The sequence below is a fragment of the Salvelinus fontinalis genome, unplaced genomic scaffold (genome assembly GCF_029448725.1).
Source record: "Salvelinus fontinalis isolate EN_2023a unplaced genomic scaffold, ASM2944872v1 scaffold_0075, whole genome shotgun sequence".
Taxonomy (NCBI): Eukaryota; Metazoa; Chordata; class Actinopteri; order Salmoniformes; family Salmonidae; genus Salvelinus; species Salvelinus fontinalis.
The window spans coordinates 83,569-104,243 of NW_026600284.1; the positions used below are offsets into that span (position 1 = coordinate 83,569).

The following is a 20,675-nucleotide window of genomic DNA, read 5'->3' on the forward strand; positions in this document are numbered from 1 at the left end:
GCGTCAGTAATGACAGTCATTTCCTCATAATGTCCTCTCTGCTCTCCAAGCCCTGGGTAATTAGATAAAGACATGATGAGGGGGAAGCGTTTCAACAGCTACCAAACACCAGTCATTACTGTCCAACATGACCCTATGGTAATAACCTTGTAATGACTCTGTGGTAATGACCTTGTAATGACCTTGTAATGACCTTGTAATGACTCTCGGTAGTTCCCCCAGTGGTTCGCTGATGTTTCAAAGGGACAACTAGGTTGGTTTATGGACAGATTGTATGTCTTGTTTCCCCATTTCCAAGGTGTCAGCAGTGTCTCAACACCAGGAGAGGCTGTGTCTTGGAGAGTTGACCCTTCACCTGATGAAGGCTTCAGGGAAGATGTTTAACAACGGAGCCATGGAGGTCTCTACCATCCTCACCGCCTGCACCCTGGACGACATGAGGACGGGCGTACAGAGAGTCACCTCGCGGTTAGTCTCACGCTTCCCCCCGCCAGACGTCACACCATATCGTCGTTGGGAGAGTCACGGCTGGGGTGGAGGATACCTCCGGTTAAACTAGTGCATTATACTGCTGGGTTGTGTTCTGTACGGTACCAGTCGGGTCGGTCTCAATACTGCTGGGTTGTGTTCTGTACGGTACCAGTCGGGTCGGTCTCAATACTACTGGGTTGTGTTCTGTACAGTACCAGTCGGGTCGGTCTCAATACTACTGGGTTGTGTTCTGTAGAGTCGGGTCGGTCTCAATACTACTGGGTTGTGTTCTGTACGGTACCAGTCGGGTCGGTCTCAATACTGCTGGGTTGTGTTCTGTACGGTACCAGTCGGGTCGGTCTCAATACTACTGGGTTGTGTTCTGTACAGTACCAGTCGGGTCGGTCTCAATACTACTGGGTTGTGTTCTGTAGAGTCGGGTCGGTCTCAATACTACTGGGTTGTGTTCTGTACGGTACCAGTCGGGTCAGTCTCAATACTACTGGGTTGTGTTCTGTATAGTACCAGTCGGGTCGGTCTCAATACTACTGGGTTGTGTTCTGTAGGGTACCAGTCGGGTCGGTCTCAATACTACTGGGTTGTGTTCTGTACGGTACCAGTCGGGTCAGTCTCAATACTACTGGGTTGTGTTCTGTACGGTACCAGTCGGGTCGGTCTCAATACTACTGGGTTGTGTTCTGTACGGTACCAGTCGGGTCGGTCTCAATACTACTGGGTTGTGTTCTGTATAGTACCAGTCGGGTCGGTCTCAATACTACTGGGTTGTGTTCTGTAGGGTACCAGTCGGGTCGGTCTCAATACTACTGGGTTGTGTTCTGTACAGTCGGGTCGGTCTCAATACTACTGGGTTGTGTTCTGTACGGTACCAGTCGGGTCGGTCTCAATACTACTGGGTTGTGTTCTGTACAGTACCAGTCGGGTCGGTCTCAATACTACTGGGTTGTGTTCTGTACAGTACCAGTCGGGTCGGTCTCAATACTACTGGGTTGTGTTCTGTACGGTACCAGTCGGGTCGGTCTCAATATTACTGGGTTGTGTTCTGTACGGTACCAGTCGGGTCGGTCTCAATACTACTGGGTTGTGTTCTGTACAGTACCAGTCGGGTCGGTCTCAATACTACTGGGTTGTGTTCTGTACGGTACCAGTCGGGTCGGTCTCAATACCTCTGGGTTGTGTTCTGTACGGTACCAGTCGGGTCGGTCTCAATACTACTGGGTTGTGTTCTGTACAGTCGGGTCGGTCTCAATACTACTGGGTTGTGTTCTGTAGGGTACCAGTCGGGTCGGTCTCAATATTACTGGGTTGTGTTCTGTACGGTACCAGTCGGGTCGGTCTCAATACTACTGGGTTGTGTTCTGTACAGTACCAGTCGGGTCGGTCTCAATACTACTGGGTTGTGTTCTGTACAGTACCAGTCGGGTCGGTCTCAATACTACTGGGTTGTGTTCTGTACGGTACCAGTCGGGTCGGTCTCAATACTACTGGGTTGTGTTCTGTATAGTACCAGTCGGGTCGGTCTCAATACTACTGGGTTGTGTTCTGTACGGTACCAGTCGGGGCGGTCTCAATACTACTGGGTTGTGTTCTGTACGGTACCAGTCGGGTCGGTCTCAATACTACTGGGCTGTGTTCTGTACGGTACCAGTCGGGTCGGTCTCAATACTACTGGGTTGTGTTCTGTAGAGTCGGGTCGGTCTCAATACTACTGGGTTGTGTTCTGTACGGTACCAGTCGGGTCGGTCTCAATACTACTGGGTTGTGTTCTGTACAGTCGGGTCAGTCTCAATACTACTGGGTTGTGTTCTGTACGGTACCAGTCGGGTCGGTCTCAATACTACTGGATTGTGTTCTGTACAGTACCAGTCGGGTCGGTCTCAATACTACTGGGCTGTGTTCTGTACAGTCGGGTCGGTCTCAATACTACTGGGCTGTGTTCTGTACAGTACCAGTCGGGTCGGTCTCAATGTATCGATTGTTGGATTGATTAATTTTGATATGTAACCTCATGTTTGCCCAAACCCCTCAGGATGCTGGGTAAGCGTGACGAGACGAGCGAGGAAGCCATGATAGACGTGACGTACACGCAGAGTGCCAGCGAGCGCCAGGTGGTGGCGGTGTTACAGAAGCTCTATCTGTGTGCCAGCGTTGAGTTTCTCATGGCAGTGGCAGACTTCTTCATTCAGGCCCTGCCCCAGAGCTCTGCCCAGGACGTGCCCACTAACACCCTGCTAGCCCTGCCAGACCTGGCCAAGACCTCCCAGCTACCCCTCAAACAGCTGGCCGAGCTTCGGGATAGAGCCACCACTGACCCCAGAACAGGTAAGGGGAGAGAGACAGAGGGTGGGGGAAATAAATGACAAACAGAAAACTATACAGCCATTCAATGTTCATAGGATTTCCTTTTGGTGTGGAGTGATGGGAATGTATTGTGATGGCTACAGTGTATTGGTGTGGAGTGATGGCTACAGTGTTTTGGTGTGGAGTGATGGCTACAGTGTTTTGGTGTGGAGTGATGGCTACAGTGTTTTGGTGTGCAGTGATGGCTAGGGTGTTTTGGTGTGGAGTGATGGCTACAGTGTTTTGGTGTGGAGTGATGGCTACAGTGTTTTGGTGTGGAGTGATGGTAATGTATTGTGATGGCTACAGTGTTTTGGTGTGTAGTGATGGTAATGTCTTGTGATGGCTACAGTGTATTGGTGTAGAGTGATGGTAATGTATTGTGATGGCTACAGTGTATTGGTGTAGAGTGATGGTAATGTATTGTGATGGCTACAGTGTTTTGGTGTGGAGTGATGGTCATGTATTGTGATGGCTACAGTGTATTGGTGTGGAGTGATGGTAATGTATTGTGATGGCTACAGTGTATTGGTGTGTAGTGATGGTAATGTATTGTGATGGCTACAGTGATTTGGTGTGTAGTGATGGTAATGTATTGTGATGGCTACAGTGTATTGGTGTGTAGTGATGGTAATGTATTGTGATGGCTACAGTGTATTGGTGTGGAGTGATGGTAATGTATTGTGATGGCTACAGTGTATTGGTGTGGATGGATGGTAATGTATTGTGATGGCTACAGTGTTTTGGTGTGTAGTGATGGTAATGTCTTGTGATGGCTACAGTGTATTGGTGTAGAGTGATGGTAATGTATTGTGATGGCTACAGTGTATTGGTGTAGAGTGATGGTAATGTATTGTGATGGCTACAGTGTATTGGTGTAGAGTGATGGTAATGTATTGTGATGGCTACAGTGTATTGGTGTAGAGTGATGGTAATGTATTGTGATGGCTACAGTGTTTTGGTGTGGAGTGATGGTAATGTATTGTGATGGCTACAGTGTTTTGGTGTGTAGTGATGGTAATGTCTTGTGATGGCTACAGTGTATTGGTGTGTAGTGATGGTAATGTCTTGTGATGGCTACAGTGATTTGGTGTGGAGTGATGGTAATGTATTGTGATGGCTACAGTGTTTTGGTGTGGAGTGATGGTAATGTATTGTGATGGCTACAGTGTATTGGTGTGGAGTGATGGTAATGTATTGTGATGGCTACAGTGTTTTGGTATGGAGTGATGGTAATGTATTGTGATGGCTACAGTGTTTTGGTGTGGAGTGATGGTAATGTATTGTGATGGCTACAGTGTTTTGGTGTGGAGTGATGGTAATGTATTGTGATGGCTCCAGTGTATTGGTGTGGAGTGATGGTAATGTATTGTGATGGCTACAGTGTTTTGGTGTGGAGTGATGGTAATGTATTGTACATTGTGTTTTCTTTACCTTTCTATATTCTTCCTTCAGTTTCATACCTGACAGGATATGTGTATCCTCACCCTCTCTCTCTACCCTCCATACCAAATAGGATTCTGTTCTTAACTGACTTGCCTAGTTAAATAAAGGTTACATTTAAAACATGTAAATACCAAATATTAGGCTATGTGCAGTGGAGAGGTAATGTTTCTCCCCCCTCTCTCTACCCTCCAGTCCCAGGACCAAGCTGAGTGCTGTCATACTAGACCCAGAGGTGATGTTTCTCCCCTCCTCTCTCCCCCCAGGCTCCAGTCCCAGGACCAAGCTGCGTGCTGTCATACTAGACCCAGAGGTGATGTTTCTCCCCTCCTCTCTCCCCCCAGGCTCCAGTCCCAGGACCAAGCTGCGTGCTGTCATACTAGACCCAGAGCTGATGTTTCTTCCCTCCTCTCTCTCCCCCAGGCTCCAGTCCCAGGACCAAGCTGCGTGCTGTCATACTAGACCCAGAGGTGATGTTTCTCCCCTCCTCCCTCCCCCCAGGCTCCAGTCCCAGGACCAAGCTGCGTGCTGTCATACTAGACCCAGAGCTGATGTTTCTTCCCTCCTCTCTCTCCCCCAGGCTCCAGTCCCAGGACCAAGCTGCGTGCTGTCATACTAGACCCAGAGGTGATGTTTCTCCCCTCCTCTCTCTCCCCCAGGCTCCAGTCCCAGGACCAAGCTGCGTGCTGTCATACTAGACCCAGAGCTGATGTTTCTTCCCTCCTCTCTCTCCCCCAGGCTCCAGTCCCAGGACCAAGCTGCGTGCTGTCATACTAGACCCAGAGGTGATGTTTCTCCCCTCCTCTCTCCCCCCAGGCTCCAGTCCCAGGACCAAGCTGCGTGCTGTCATACTAGACCCAGAGCTGATGTTTCTTCCCTCCTCTCTCTCCCCCAGGCTCCAGTCCCAGGACCAAGCTGCGTGCTGTCATACTAGACCCAGAGGTGATGTTTCTCCCCTCCTCTCTCCCCCAGGCTCCAGTCCCAGGACCAAGCTGCGTGCTGTCATACTAGACCCAGAGGTGGTGTTTGTGGCTAACCTGATGAGTGCGGACGCTCCGGCCCTGGTGGCCTCCTTCCAATGTGACTTCAGTCTGAAGCTAGAGCCTGGGGGAGGGGCCTCCGGGGCCCCTGGGGGACAAAGCATGACGGCCAACCTCAGAGAGCTCAAAGTTCTGGCCTGTCCTTTCATCAGGACCAATGAGAACAAGGTGGTCACCACGGTGAGCATAAAATAGCTTTTAATAGACGTTTTTTTTGAAAACCCTCTACACGTCTAATGTAACTACTGTAAGGCATCAGCTGGGATGACGCATGATTCAAAGCTATTTGCAATTAGCGTTTTAATACGTTTTCCTTGAAAGTATATTTGAAATGAATCAACTCCCTTAATGCTTCTTTCTCATTGGTCTTCAGGTGCTACGTCCGTGTTCTGTCTTCCTGGAAACCAAAACCCACCCCGACCAACCCCTTACCGGCTCTGTGACTGTGGAGGAAGTCATTATCAAAGTAGGTTTCATCCCTTCTTTGTCAAGTTTAGTTTGGTTAAAAAAAAAGTTATGGCAGAGTGTACCAATGTGCTCTGAGTAGAGGTCTTCACGGGTCCAATGGACCTGGGGCTTTACCACCCGGACTTCATTTGCATAAATAATACATATTTATTAATAGACTAATAGCTGCCATAACTAGGTTATTTATCATCAAATATGATTACGTAATACTTGGCATGGACTGCATCGAACCAGGACGAGACGTTAACGCTAGCTAGCTAGGCTAACTGATATATACCCGAGACCCGTGATATATACCTGAGACCCGTGATATATACCCGAGACCCGTGATATATACATACCCGAGACCCGTGATATATACATACCCGAGACCCGTGATATATACATACCCGAGACCCGTGATATATACATACCCGAGACCCGTGATATATACATACCCGAGACCCGTGATATATACATACCCGAGACCCGGGATATATACATACCCGAGACCTGGGATATATACATACCCGAGACCCGTGATATATATATATACCCGAGACCCGTGATATATACCCGAGACCCGTGATATATACATACCCGAGACCCGTGATATATACATACCCGAGACCCGTGATATATACATACCCGAGACCCGTGATATATACATACCCGAGACCCGTGATATATACATACCCGAGACCTGTGATATATACATACCCGAGACCCGTGATATATACATACCCGAGACCCGTGATATACCCGAGACCCGGGATATATACATACCCGAGACCTGGGATAAATACATACCCGAGACCCGTGATATATATATATACCCGAGACCCGTGATATATACCCGAGACCCGTGATATATACATACCCGAGACCTGTGATATATACATACCCGAGACCCGTGATATATACATACCGAGACCCGTGATATATACATACCGAGACCTGTGATATATACATACCCGAGACCTGTGATATATACATACCCGAGACCTGTGATATATACATACCCGAGACCCGTGATATTATTTCGAGTTCTGGATCCGGTACCCTCTCAGGTATTCGGGTACAGGTGCATCCATGAAGACCTGTAGCTCTGAGTGCTCGGAGTGAGAAATGGTTTGAATTATTGAACCGCCTGATGCACTGAGAGGCTACTTATAAACATAGATCGTCAATCGAGATCGTCAATCGAGATCGTCATCGTCAATCGAGATTTTCAATTGATCGTCAAACATCAGAATCCGCTGACTTCCCCCGTATGAGTAAAGGATAAATAAAGTAGAAAATAAATAGCTCACACGCTCTTCCCTTCCCTCTGTCAGATCTCCCCTGTCATCCTGAACACAGTGATGACCATCACGGCAGCCATGACGGCTAAACCTAAAGACGAGGCAGCGGAGGAGGAGAAGACTGAGGTCAGCGACCTGTGGTCCACCATGAACATCTACACCTCCAACTACTGGTTCCTGGGTGTGGACTCTGCCAGCGAGGTACAGATACTACGGTCGGGGGTCAATTCCAGGTCAATTCCATTTCAATTCGGGAAGTACACTGAGAGAAATTGGAATAGGAATTTAGTTTACTTTCTGAATTGACTGGAATTTAAATTGAATACCTCTTTTAATATGTTCTATTGAGGTCTAGAACATTCTGTGCCTATACATTAACCATCTGTCCCTATACAATAACCTTCTGTCCCTATACAATAACCTTCTGTCCCTATACAATAACCTTCTGTCCCTATACAATAATCTTCTGTCCCTATACATTAACCTTCTGTCCCTATACATTAACCTTCTGTCCCTATACAATAACCTTCTGTCCCTATACAATAACATTCTGTCCCTATACATTAATCTTCTGTCCCTATACAATAACCTTCTGTCCCTATACAATAACCTTCTGTCTCGATAAAATAACCTTCTGTCCCTATACAATAACCTTCTGTCCCTATACAATAACCTTCTGTCCCTATACATTAACCTTCTGTCTCTATACATTAACCTTCTGTCCCTATACAATAACCTTCTGTCCCTATACATTAACCTTCTGTCTCTATACAATAACCTTCTGTCCCTATACAATAACCTTCTGTCCCTATACATTAACCTTCTGTCCCTATACAATAACCTTCTGTCCCTATACATTAACCTTCTGTCCCTATACAATAACCTTCTGTCTCGATACAATAACCTTCTGTCCCTATACAATAACCTTCTGTCTCGATACAATAACCTTCTGTCTCGATACAATAAACTTCTGTCCCTATACAATAACCTTCTGTCCCTATACAATAACCTTCTGTCCCTATACAATAACCTTCTGTCCCTATACATTAACCTTCTGTCCCTATACAATAACCTTCTGTCCCTATACAATAACCTTCTGTCCCTATACATTAACCTTCTGTCTCGATACAATAACCTTCTGTCTCGATACAATAACCTTCTGTCCCTATACAATAACCTTCTGTCCCTATACAATAACCTTCTGTCCCTATACAATAACCTTCTGTCCCTATACATTAACCTTCTGTCCCTATACAATAACCTTCTGTCCCTATACAATAACCTTCTGTCCCTATACAATAACCTTCTGTCTCGATACAATAACCTTCTGTCTCGATACAATAACCTTCTGTCCCTATACAATAACCTTCTGTCCCTATACAATAACCTTCTGTCCCTATACAATAACCTTCTGTCCCTATACATTAACCTTCTGTCCCTATACAATAACCTTCTGTCTCGATACAATAACCTTCTGTCCCTATACATTAACCTTCTGTCTCTATACATTAACCTTCTGTCCCTATACATTAACCTTCTGTCCCTATACATTAACCTTCTGTCCCTATACAATCAATTTTCAATCAATTTTATTTTATATAGCCCTTCGTACATCAGCTAATATCTCGAAGTGCTGTACAGACACCCAGCCTAAAACCCCAAACAGCTAGTAATGCAGGTGTAGAAGCACGGTGGCTAGGAAAAACTCCCTAGAAAGGCCAAAACCTAGGAAGAAACCTAGAGAGGAACCAGGCTATGAGGGGTGGCCAGTCCTCTTCTGGCTGTGCCGGGTGGAGATTATAACAGAACTATGCCAAGATGTTCAAAAATGTTCATAAGTGACAAGCATGGTCAAATAATAATCATGAATAATTTTCAGTTGGCTTTTCATAGCCGATCATCAAGAGTTGAAAAACAACAGGTCTGGGACAGGTGGCGGTTCCATAACCGCAGGCAGAACAGCTGAGACTGGAATAGCAGCAAGGCCAGGCGGACTGGGGACAGCAAGGAGTCACCACGGGCGGCAGTCCCGACGCATGGTCCTAGGGCCCAGGTCCTCCGAGAGAAAGAAAGAGAGAAGGAGAAAATTAGAGAGAGCCAAGATTTTCAAAATGTTCATAAATGACAAGCATGGTCAAATAATAATCAGGAATAAATCTCAGTTGGCTTTTCATAGCCGATCATTAAGAGTTGAAAACAGCAGGTCTGGGACAGGTAGGGGTTCCGTAACCACAGGCAGAACAGTTGAAACTGGAATAGCAGCAAGGCCAGGCGGACTGGGGACAGCAAGGTGTCATCATGCCCGGTAGTCCTGACGTATGGTCCTAGGGCTCAGGTTCTCAGAGAGAAAGAGAGAACGAGAGAATTAGAGAGAGCATACTTAAATTCACACAGGACACTGGATAAGACAGGAGAAGTACTCCAGGTAACCAACTGACCCTAGCCCCCCGACACATAAACTACTGCAGCATAAATACTGGAGGCTGAGACATTAATCTTCTGTCCCTATACAATAACATTCTGTCCCTATACATTAACCTTCTGTCCCTATACATTAACATTCTGTCCCTATACAATAACCTTCTGTCCCTGTCCCTATACATTAACCTTCTGTCCCTATACATTAACCTTCTGTCCCTATACATTAACCTTCTGTCCCTATACAATAACATTCTGTCCCTATACATTAACCTTCTGTCCCTATACATTAACCTTCTGTCCCTATACATTAACCTTCTGTCCCTATACATTAACCTTCTGTCTCTATACAATAACCTTCTGTCCCTATACATTAACCTTCTGTCCCTATACAATAACATTCTGTCCCTATACATTAACCTTCTGTCCCTATACATTAACCTTCTGTCTCTATACAATAACCTTCTGTCCCTATACATTAACCTTCTGTCTCTATACATTAATCTTCTGTCTCTATACAATAACATTCTGTCCCTATACATTAACCTTCTGTCCCTAGACATTAACCTTCTGTCCCTAGACATTAACCTTCTGTCCCTATACAATAACATTCTGTCCCTATACATTAACCTTCTGTCCCTATACATTAACCTTCTGTCCCTATACATTAACCTTCTGTCCCTATACATTAACCTTCTGTCTCTATACATTAACCTTCTGTCCCTATACATTAACCTTATGTCCCTATACATTAACCTTCTGTCTCTATACATTAACCTTCTGTCTCTATACAATAACATTCTGTCCCTATACATTAACCTTCTGTCCCTATACATTAACCTTCTGTCCCTATACATTAATCTTCTGTCCCTATACATTAACCATCTGTCTCTATACATTAACCTTCTGTCTCTATACAATAACCTTCTGTCCCTATACAATAACCTTCTGTCCCTATACATTAACCTTCTGTCCCTATACATTAACCGTCTGTCCCTATACATTAACCTTCTGTCCCTATACATTAACCTTCTGTCTCTATACATTAACCTTCTGTCTCTATACAATAACCTTCTGTCCCTATACAATAACCTTCTGTCCCTATACAATAACCTTCTGTCCCTATACATTAACCTTCTGTCCCTATACATTAACCGTCTGTCTCTATACAATAACCTTCTGTCCCTATACATTAACCTTCTGTCCCTATACATTAACCGTCTGTCTCTATACATTAACCTTCTGTCTCTATACATTAACCTTCTGTCTCTATACATTAATCTTCTGTCTCTATACATTAACCTTCTGTCCCTATACATTAACCTTCTGTCTCTATACATTAACCTTCTGTCTCTATACAATAACCTTCTGTCTCTATACATTAACCTTCTGTCTCTATACATTAACCTTCTGTCCCTATACATTAACCTTCTGTCCCTATACAATAACCTTCTGTCTCTATACATTAACCTTCTGTCTCTATACATTAACCTTCTGTCCCTATACATTAACCTTCTGTCCCTATACATTTACCTTCTGTCCCTATACATTTACCTTCTGTCCCTATACCTTCTGTCCCTATACATTAACCTTCTGTCCCTATACATTAACCTTCTGTCATTATACCTTCTGTCCCTATACATTAACCTTCTGTCCCTATACCTTCTGTCCCTATACCTTCTGTCCCTATACATTTACCTTCTGTCCCTATACCTTCTGTCCCTATACATTTCCCTTTGTCCCTATACATTAACTTTCTGTCCCTATACATTAACCTTCTGTCCCTATACCTTCTGTCCCTATACATTTACCTTCTGTCCCTATACCTTCTGTCCCTATACATTAACTTTCTGTCCCTATACATTAACCTTCTGTCCCTATACATTAACCTTCTGTCCCTATACCTTCTGTCCCTATACATTTACCTTCTGTCCCTATACCTTCTGTCCCTATACAATAACCTTCTGTCCCTATACATTTACCTTCTGTCCCTATACATTAACCTTCTGTCCCTATACATTAACCTTCTGTCCCTATACCTTCTGTCTCTATACATTAACCTTCTGTCTCTATACATTAACCTTCTGTCCCTATACATTAACCTTCTGTCCCTATACATTAACCTTCTGTCTCTATACATTAACCTTCTGTCTCTATACATTAACCTTCTGTCCCTATACATTAACCTTCTGTCCCTATACATTAACCTTCTGTCCCTATACCTTCTGTCCCTATACAATAACCTTCTGTCCCTATACATTAACCTTCTGTCTCTATACAATAACCTTCTGTCCCTATACATTAACCTTCTGTCCCTATACATTAACCTTCTGTCTCTATACAATAACCTTCTGTCCCTATACAATAACCTTCTGTCCCTATACATTAACCTTCTGTCCCTATACATTAACCTTCTGTCCCTATACATTAACCTTCTGTCCCTATACAATAACCTTCTGTCTCTATACATTAACCTTCTGTCTCTATACATTAACCTTCTGTCCCTATACATTAACCTTCTGTCCCTATACATTTACCTTCTGTCCCTATACATTTACCTTCTGTCCCTATACCTTCTGTCCCTATACATTAACCTTCTGTCCCTATACATTAACCTTCTGTCATTATACCTTCTGTCCCTATACATTAACCTTCTGTCCCTATACCTTCTGTCCCTATACCTTCTGTCCCTATACATTTACCTTCTGTCCCTATACCTTCTGTCCCTATACATTTCCCTTTGTCCCTATACATTAACTTTCTGTCCCTATACATTAACCTTCTGTCCCTATACCTTCTGTCCCTATACATTTACCTTCTGTCCCTATACCTTCTGTCCCTATACATTAACTTTCTGTCCCTATACATTAACCTTCTGTCCCTATACATTAACCTTCTGTCCCTATACCTTCTGTCCCTATACAATAACCTTCTGTCCCTATACATTTACCTTCTGTCCCTATACATTAACCTTCTGTCCCTATACATTAACCTTCTGTCCCTATACCTTCTGTCTCTATACATTAACCTTCTGTCTCTATACATTAACCTTCTGTCCCTATACATTAACCTTCTGTCCCTATACATTAACCTTCTGTCTCTATACATTAACCTTCTGTCTCTATACATTAACCTTCTGTCCCTATACATTAACCTTCTGTCCCTATACATTAACCTTCTGTCCCTATACCTTCTGTCCCTATACAATAACCTTCTGTCCCTATACATTAACCTTCTGTCTCTATACAATAACCTTCTGTCCCTATACATTAACCTTCTGTCCCTATACATTAACCTTCTGTCTCTATACAATAACCTTCTGTCCCTATACAATAACCTTCTGTCCCTATACATTAACCTTCTGTCCCTATACATTAACCTTCTGTCCCTATACAATAACCTTCTGTCTCTATACATTAACCTTCTGTCCCTATACATTAACCTTCTGTCCCTATACAATAACCTTCTGTCCCTATACAATAACCTTCTGTCTCTATACAATAACCTTCTGTCCCTATACATTAACCTTCTGTCTCTATACAATAACCTTCTGTCCCTATACAATAACCTTCTGTGCCGTGCCAGGAACATTTGGGGACTCCGTTTACCTCCACTATGCACCTTTGTTTTTGTATTCTCTACCTACAAATGGCATTAAACCTTAACATGACTTCCCCATCTAGGTGACGGAGAGTTTCAGTGACCAGGACGGCCGTAACTTTGGGGAGAGTTTCAAGGTGGATGTGAAGGTGATTCAGGTGACCATGGAGTCTGGTCTGGGTCACCGGACAGTTCCCCTGCTGCTGGCTGAGAGCTCTCTGACTGGGACGGCCAAGAACTGGTCCTCCCTCCTCTACCTCTGCTCTGACATGACCCTGGAGGTGAGGACCGGAGCTTTTTCACTACTCTCAAGTATCAGCCTAATGGACTTCCTCTTCCTGTACATACAGGAACTTCTCAAGTGTTTTTTTAGGAAGTCAATAGGCACACAAACAGCTTTTCTTTAGTCTTGTGAATTCCATACTTATGTAGGGATACTTGTTACCTTTGACATTCATGTATCCGGTGTGGTGCAGCGGTCTAAGGCACTGCATCTCAGTGCTAGTGGGCGTCCCATAGGGCAGGGCACAGTTGGCCCAGCGCCGTCCGGGTTTGGCCGGGGTAGGCCCGTCACTGTAAATAACAGTTTGTTCTTTAACTGACTTGCCTAGTTAAATAAAGGTTAAATAAACATTTGAAATCCTTTTGACTACCCGTGTTCTTTTGAATTTCATCATCAATAAAATGTGTTCATTGAAATTGATATAAATGTGATGGATGCTGATTTTGACACTGTGTGAATATGTTGACTGTTGACAGGTGAACTACTTCAATGAGACCCATGCTGTCTGGGAACCGCTGTTAGAGAGAGTGGAGGACGGCAAACGCAGGTGGAACCTCAAGCTAGAGGTACGCTGAATTACTCTAACCAACCTCATAGTGGAACCTCAACAACCCTAACCAACCTCATAGTGGAACCTCAACCTCGAGGTACGCTGAATAACCCTAACCAACCTCATAGTGGAACCTCAACCTCGAGGTACGCTGAATAACCCTAACCAACCTCATAGTGGAACCTCAACCTCGAGGTACGCTGAATAACCCTAACCAACCTCGTAGTGGAACTTTAACCTAAAGGTACGCTGAATTACCCTAACCAACCTCATAGTGGAACCTCAACCTCGAGGTACGCTGAATAACCCTAACCAACATGGTAGTGGAACCTCAACCTAGAGGTACGCTGAATAACCCTAACCAACCTCATAGTGGAACCTCAACCTCGAGGTACGCTGAATAACCCTAACCAACATAGTAGTGGAACCTCAACCTAGAGGTACGCTGAATAACCCTAACCAACCTCATAGTGGAACCTCAACAACCCTAACCAACCTCATAGTGGAACCTCAACCTAGAGGTATGCTGAATAACCCTAACCAACCTCGTAGTGGAACCTCAACCTAGAGGTACGCTGAGTAACCCTAACCAACCTCATAGTGGAACCTCAACAACCCTAACCAACCTCATAGTGGAACCTCAACCTAGAGGTATGCTGAGTAACCATAACCAACCTCGTAGTGGAACCTCAACCTAGAGGTACGCTGAATAACCCTAACCAACCTCATAGTGGAACCTCAACCTAGAGGTACGCTGAATAACCCTAACCAACCTCGTAGTGGAACCTCAACCAACCTCATAGTGGAACCTCAAGTTATATAAACATGATTACGCTGTAGATTAGCAAAACTCAGAAACACAATGACGTTTGTATTTAATTTAATGACCTCGTATTGATGGATGGATAGACCTACAGATCGGTATCTCTATTAATTCAGTGTTTGTGTTCACCATGTTGTCCTCCTTCACCCTGTAGATGAGGAACAATCCTGTGCAGGATAAGAGCCCTGTTCCCGGGGACGACTTCGTGGTTCTCCCCGAGCCGCGTACCGCCATCAACATCTGTTCCAGAGACACCATGAACATTACGGTCTCTAAGTGCTGCCTCAATGTCTTCACCAACCTAGCCAAGGTAGACACACACACACACCAACACACACTAGCACACACACACCAACACACACACACCAACACACACACACACCAGCAGACACACTCACACACACACACACACCAGCACACACACCAGCACACACACACACACACACACACACACACACACACACACACACACACACACACACACACACACACACACACACACACACACACACACACACACACACACCAGCAGACACACTCACACACACACACACCAGCACACACACTCACACACACCAGCACACACACTCACACACACCAGCACACACACACACCAGCACACACACACACCAGCACACACACACACCAGCACACACACCAGCACACACACACACCAGCAAACACACACACACCAGCAAACACACACGCACACACACAGCCAAGCCGGCACACCCACGTACTGTATACGTGCACACACACACACACACACACACACACACACACACACACACACACACACACACACACACACACACACACACACACACACACACACACACACACACACACACACACACACACAGGAACAGTCAACATTAGACCCATTATTCATGTCAATATGAACAGATTGAATCTGACCAGGTTAACAGTAGCTCATGCAATCTGCTTCCCTTCTGTCTGATAAAGCCACGGACGTCCTCTAGCTGTGTGATTTAGATCTTATGATTTGATTAAATCAAGCCTGGCTACCGAGTGTCGGCCTGTTGTCTGGACTAATGGGTCTGTTGTACATCATTGTACTGTCCTGACACACAACACATGACAGAGAACACTCTGTCTCCGTATAACCCGGTTCTGATGGCCAGCTGCTCATCTTCAAGGTTTTTCTTCCAATTCTTCCTATGAACGTTTGACCCGTTTTCTCAAAGCCTTAGTTAAAGCCATTCCTCAACTTAACATCCATATCATTGGTCCTGTTTTTAGACCAGGGTTCATCCAGGTCACACAAACCAACCTATTGTTTACAAGTTTGTTTACAAAATGAACAAGTTTATTAAAAAAATATATATATATAAAATTTCAGCAGGTTTATTCACAGTACAATACCGTTGTGTCATTTCTTCTCAGGCGTTCTCTGAGGGCACAGCCTCTACCTTCGACCACAGTCTGATGGAGAAGGCCCCCTTCACCATCCGTAATGCGCTGGGCATCCCCCTCACCGTGCAGCACAGTGCCAACCTGCGGGTGGTGGCGTCCTCTGGGCAGGGCAAGCTCCACGAGGTGGGGGTAGGGCAGAGCGTGGACCTGGAGTTCTCCCGGTCAGGAACCTCGACGCGGGGAAAACTGTCTGCCTTGCAGCGCCAGGAGAGCTGCCTCTTCAACCTCAGCATCTGTCAGTAGATTTATTTACACTTTTTTATTTATTTACCTTTTATTTAACTAGGCAAGTCAGTTAAGAACAAATTCTTATTTTAAATGACGGTCTAGGAACAGTAGGTTAACTGCCTTGTTCAGGGGGCAGAACAACAGATTTTTACCTTGTCAGCTCGGGGATTCGATCTTGCAACCTTTCGGTCAGTAGCTGAACAATGTCCACCGGTCTGTCTCCTCCACAGTTCCGACAGGTTACAGTGAGATCTCCAACATGGCGGTGGATAATAGATCCAGTCAGTAGCTGAACAATGTCCACCGGTCTGTCTCCTCCACAGTTCCGACAGGTTACAGTGAGATCTCCAACATGGCGGTGGATAATAGATCCAGTCAGTAGCTGAACAATGTCTACCGGTCTGTCTCCTCCACAGTTCCGACAGGTTACAGTGAGATCTCTAACCTGGCGTTGGATAAGCCTGGCAGGAGGCTGTATAACGTGAGAGATCCCGTGCTACAGGAGAACGTGTCTGTATTGCTACAGATTGACGCCTCGGAAGGAAACAAGGTCATCACTGTCCGCTCTCCGCTACAGGTCAGAAAATCACTATGGAGCTGTCCTCTATCACTCACTCTCTCTGGAGCTGTCCTCCATCACTCTCTCTCTATGGAGCTGTCCTCCATCACTCACTCTCTATGGAACTGTCCGCCATCACTCACTCACTCTCTATGGAACTGTCCGCCATCACTCACTTTCTATGGCGCTGTCCTCCATCACTCACTCACTCTCTCTGGAGCTGTCCTCCATCACTCTCTCTCTCTGGAGCTGTCCTCCATCACTCACTCTCTATGGATCTGTCCTCCATCACTCACTCACTCTCTATGGAACTGTCCGCCATCACTCACTCTCTATGGCACTGTCCTCCATCACTCACTCACTCTCTCTGGAGCTGTCCTCCTTCACTCTCTCTCTCTGGAGCTGTCCTCCTTCACTCTCTCTCTCTGGAGCTGTCCTCCATCAATCACTCTCTATGGATCTGTCCTCCATCACTCACTCACTCTCTATGGAACTGTCCGCCATCACTCACTCTCTATGGCACTGTCCTCCATCACTCACTCACTCTCTCTGGAGCTGTCCTCCTTCACTCTCTCTCTCTGGAGCTGTCCTCCATCACTCACTCTCTATGGATCTGTCCTCCATCACTCATTCTATGGAACTGTCTGCCATCACTCACTCACTCTCTATGGCACTGTCCTCCATCACTCACTCACTCTCTCTGGAGCTGTCCTCCATCACTCACTCTGGAGCTGTCCTCCATCACTCACTCTCTATGGATCTGTCCTCCATCACTCACTCACTCTCTATGGAACTGTCCGCCATCACTCACTCTCTATGGCACTGTCCTCCATCACTCACTCACTCTCTCTGGAGCTGTCCTCCTTCACTCTCTCTCTCTGGAGCTGTCCTCCATCACTCTCTCTCTATGGAGCTGTCCTCCATCACTCACTCTCTCTGGAGCTGTCCTCCATCACTCTCTCTCTATGGAGCTGTCCTCCATCACTCTCTCTCTCCGGAGCTGTCCTCCATCACTCACTCTCTATGGATCTGTCCTCCATCACTCACTCTCTATGGCACTGTCCTCCATCACTCACTCACTCTCTCTGGAGCTGTCCTCCTTCACTCTCTCTCTCTGGAGCTGTCCTCCATCACTCACTCTCTATGGATCTGTCCTCCATCACTCACTCTCTATGGCACTGTCCTCCATCACTCACTCACTCTCTCTGGAGCTGTCCTCCTTCACTCTCTCTCTATGGAGCTGTCCTCCATCACTCACTCTCTATGGAGCTGTCCTCCATCACTCACTCACTCTCTATGGAACTGTCCTCCATCACTCACTCTCTATGGAACTGTCCTCCATCACTCACTCTCTATGGAACTGTCCTCCATCACTCACTCTCTCTCTATGGATCTGTCCTCCATCACTCACTCTCTATGGAACTGTCCTCCATCACTCTCTATGGAGCTGTCCTCCATCACTCTCTCTGGATCTGTCCTCCATCACTCTCTCTGGAGCTGTCCTCCATCACTCACTCTCTATGGAACTGTCCTCCATCACTCTCTCTCTATGGAGCTGTCCTCCTCCATCACTCACTCACTCTCTATGGAGCTGTCCTCCATCACTCACTCTCTCTCTATGGAGCTGTCCTCCATCACTCTCTCTCTATGGAGCTGTCCTCCATCACTCTCTATGGAGCTGTCCTCCATCACTCTCTCTGGATCTGTCCTCCATCACTCTCTCTCTCTATGGATCTGTCCTCCTGTAGGCTATAGACACAACATCTTTCAGTAGAGAGTAACACGTCTTGTGGACATGCAACGTGAACGCAGCTGATACTAAAATACATTTAAATTTATTCAGCACTTTTCAACTACAGTAAAATCAATTGTTTTTGTTTCCATTCAGTCAAAAAAGGATGATGTCATCTTTAACTGTTTGTCAACGTGGTTTTGTGTTTCAGATCCAGAACCATTTCTCAGTGCCGTTTACCATCCTGAAGTATTGTCCCAAATCCAGAGGGATGGTTCATATAGGACTGGCAGAACCCGAGAAAGAGTCTGATGTAGCCCTGGACTCGTACAGGTAATAACCATGTTGGTAGGACAGGTAATAACCATGTTGGTAGTACAGGTAATAACCATGTTGGTAGTACAGGTAATAACCACGTTGGTATTACAGGTAATAACCATGTTGGTAGTACAGGTAATAACCATGTTGGTAGTACAGGTAATAACCATGTTGGTAATACAGGTAATAACCATGTTGGTATTACAGGTAATAACCATGTTGGTAGTACAGGTAATAACCATGTTGGTAGTACAGGTAATAACCATGTTGGTAGTCCTGGACTCGTACAGGTAATAACCATGTTGGTAGTCCTGGACTCATACAGGTAATAACCATGTTGGTAGTCCTGGACTCATACAGGTAATAACCATGTTGGTAGTCCTGGACTCATACAGGTAATAACCATGTTGGTAGTCCTGGACTCAAACAGGTAATAACCATGTTGGTAGTCCTGGACTCATACAGGTAATAACCATGTTGGTAGTCCTGGACTCCTACAGGTAATAACCATGTTGGTAGTCCTGGACTCATACAGGTAATAACCATGTTGGTAGTCCTGGACTCATACAGGTAATAACCAGGTTGGTTTCCCTGGACTCATACAGGTAATAACCATGTTGGTAGCCCTGGACTCATACAGGTAATAACCATGTTGGTAGTCCTGGACTCATACAGGTAATAACCATGTTGGTAGTCCTGGACTCATACAGGTAATAACCATGTTGGTAGTCCTGGACTCATACAGGTAATAACCATGTTGGTAGTCCTGGACTCATACAGGTAATAACCAGGTTGGTTTCCCTGGACTCATACAGGTAATAACCATGTTGGTAGCCCTGGACTCATACAGGTAATAACCATGTTGGTAGCCCTGGACTCATACAGGTAATAACCAGGTTGGTTTCCCTGGACTCATACAGGTAATAACCATGTTGGTAGTCCTGGACTCATACAGGTAATAACCATGTTGGTAGTCCTGGACTCATACAGGTAATAACCATGTTGGTAGCCCTGGACTCATACAGGTAATAACCATGTTGGTAATACAGGTAATAACCATGTTGGTAATACAGGTAATAACCATGTTGGTAGCCCTGGACTCGTACAGGTAATAACCATGTTGGTAGCCCTGGACTCATACAGGTAATAACCATGTTGGTAGCCCTGGACTCATACAGGTAATAACCATCCTGAAGTATTGTCCCAACCATGTTGGTAGCCCTGGACTCGTACAGGTAATAACCATGTTGGTAGCCCTGGACTCATACAGGTAATAACCATGTTGGTAGCCCTGGACTCATACAGGTAATAACCATCCTGAAGTATTGTCCCAACCATGTTGGTAGCCCTGGACTCGTACAGGTAATAACCATGTTGGTAGCCCTGGACTCGTACAGGGAATAACCATGTCGGTATTCCTGGACTCATACAGGTAATAACCATGTTGGTAGCCCTGGACTCATACAGGTAACAACCATGTTGGTAGTATTGTCCCAAATCCAGAGGGATGGTTAATATATGTCCTCCTCAAACAGCACACGTGTATGACACCGGGCACTAGTACTTGTGTCCACCAACGAGTGTTCGAGTAACTTCCCCTTGAATTGCCATAATTATATTTGCTACTTATCATCGTAGGAAGCGAGATACACTTTTACCGAGTG

General features: G+C 45.4%; 1 protein-coding gene across 1 annotated transcript in view; it reads left to right on the forward strand.

Moving 5' to 3' along the window:
* The window catches only part of LOC129842936 (intermembrane lipid transfer protein VPS13C-like), a 194,313-nt gene that overhangs the window by 83,543 nt on the left and 90,095 nt on the right, over positions 1 to 20,675 (forward strand). The window contains 11 exon segments of the mRNA XM_055911643.1: positions 306 to 468; positions 2,519 to 2,811; positions 5,245 to 5,492; positions 5,686 to 5,778; positions 7,097 to 7,264; positions 13,165 to 13,362; positions 13,841 to 13,930; positions 14,892 to 15,047; positions 16,145 to 16,409; positions 16,819 to 16,979; positions 18,905 to 19,026. Of these exon segments, the coding sequence (XP_055767618.1) occupies positions 306 to 468; positions 2,519 to 2,811; positions 5,245 to 5,492; positions 5,686 to 5,778; positions 7,097 to 7,264; positions 13,165 to 13,362; positions 13,841 to 13,930; positions 14,892 to 15,047; positions 16,145 to 16,409; positions 16,819 to 16,979; positions 18,905 to 19,026 (1,957 nt within the window).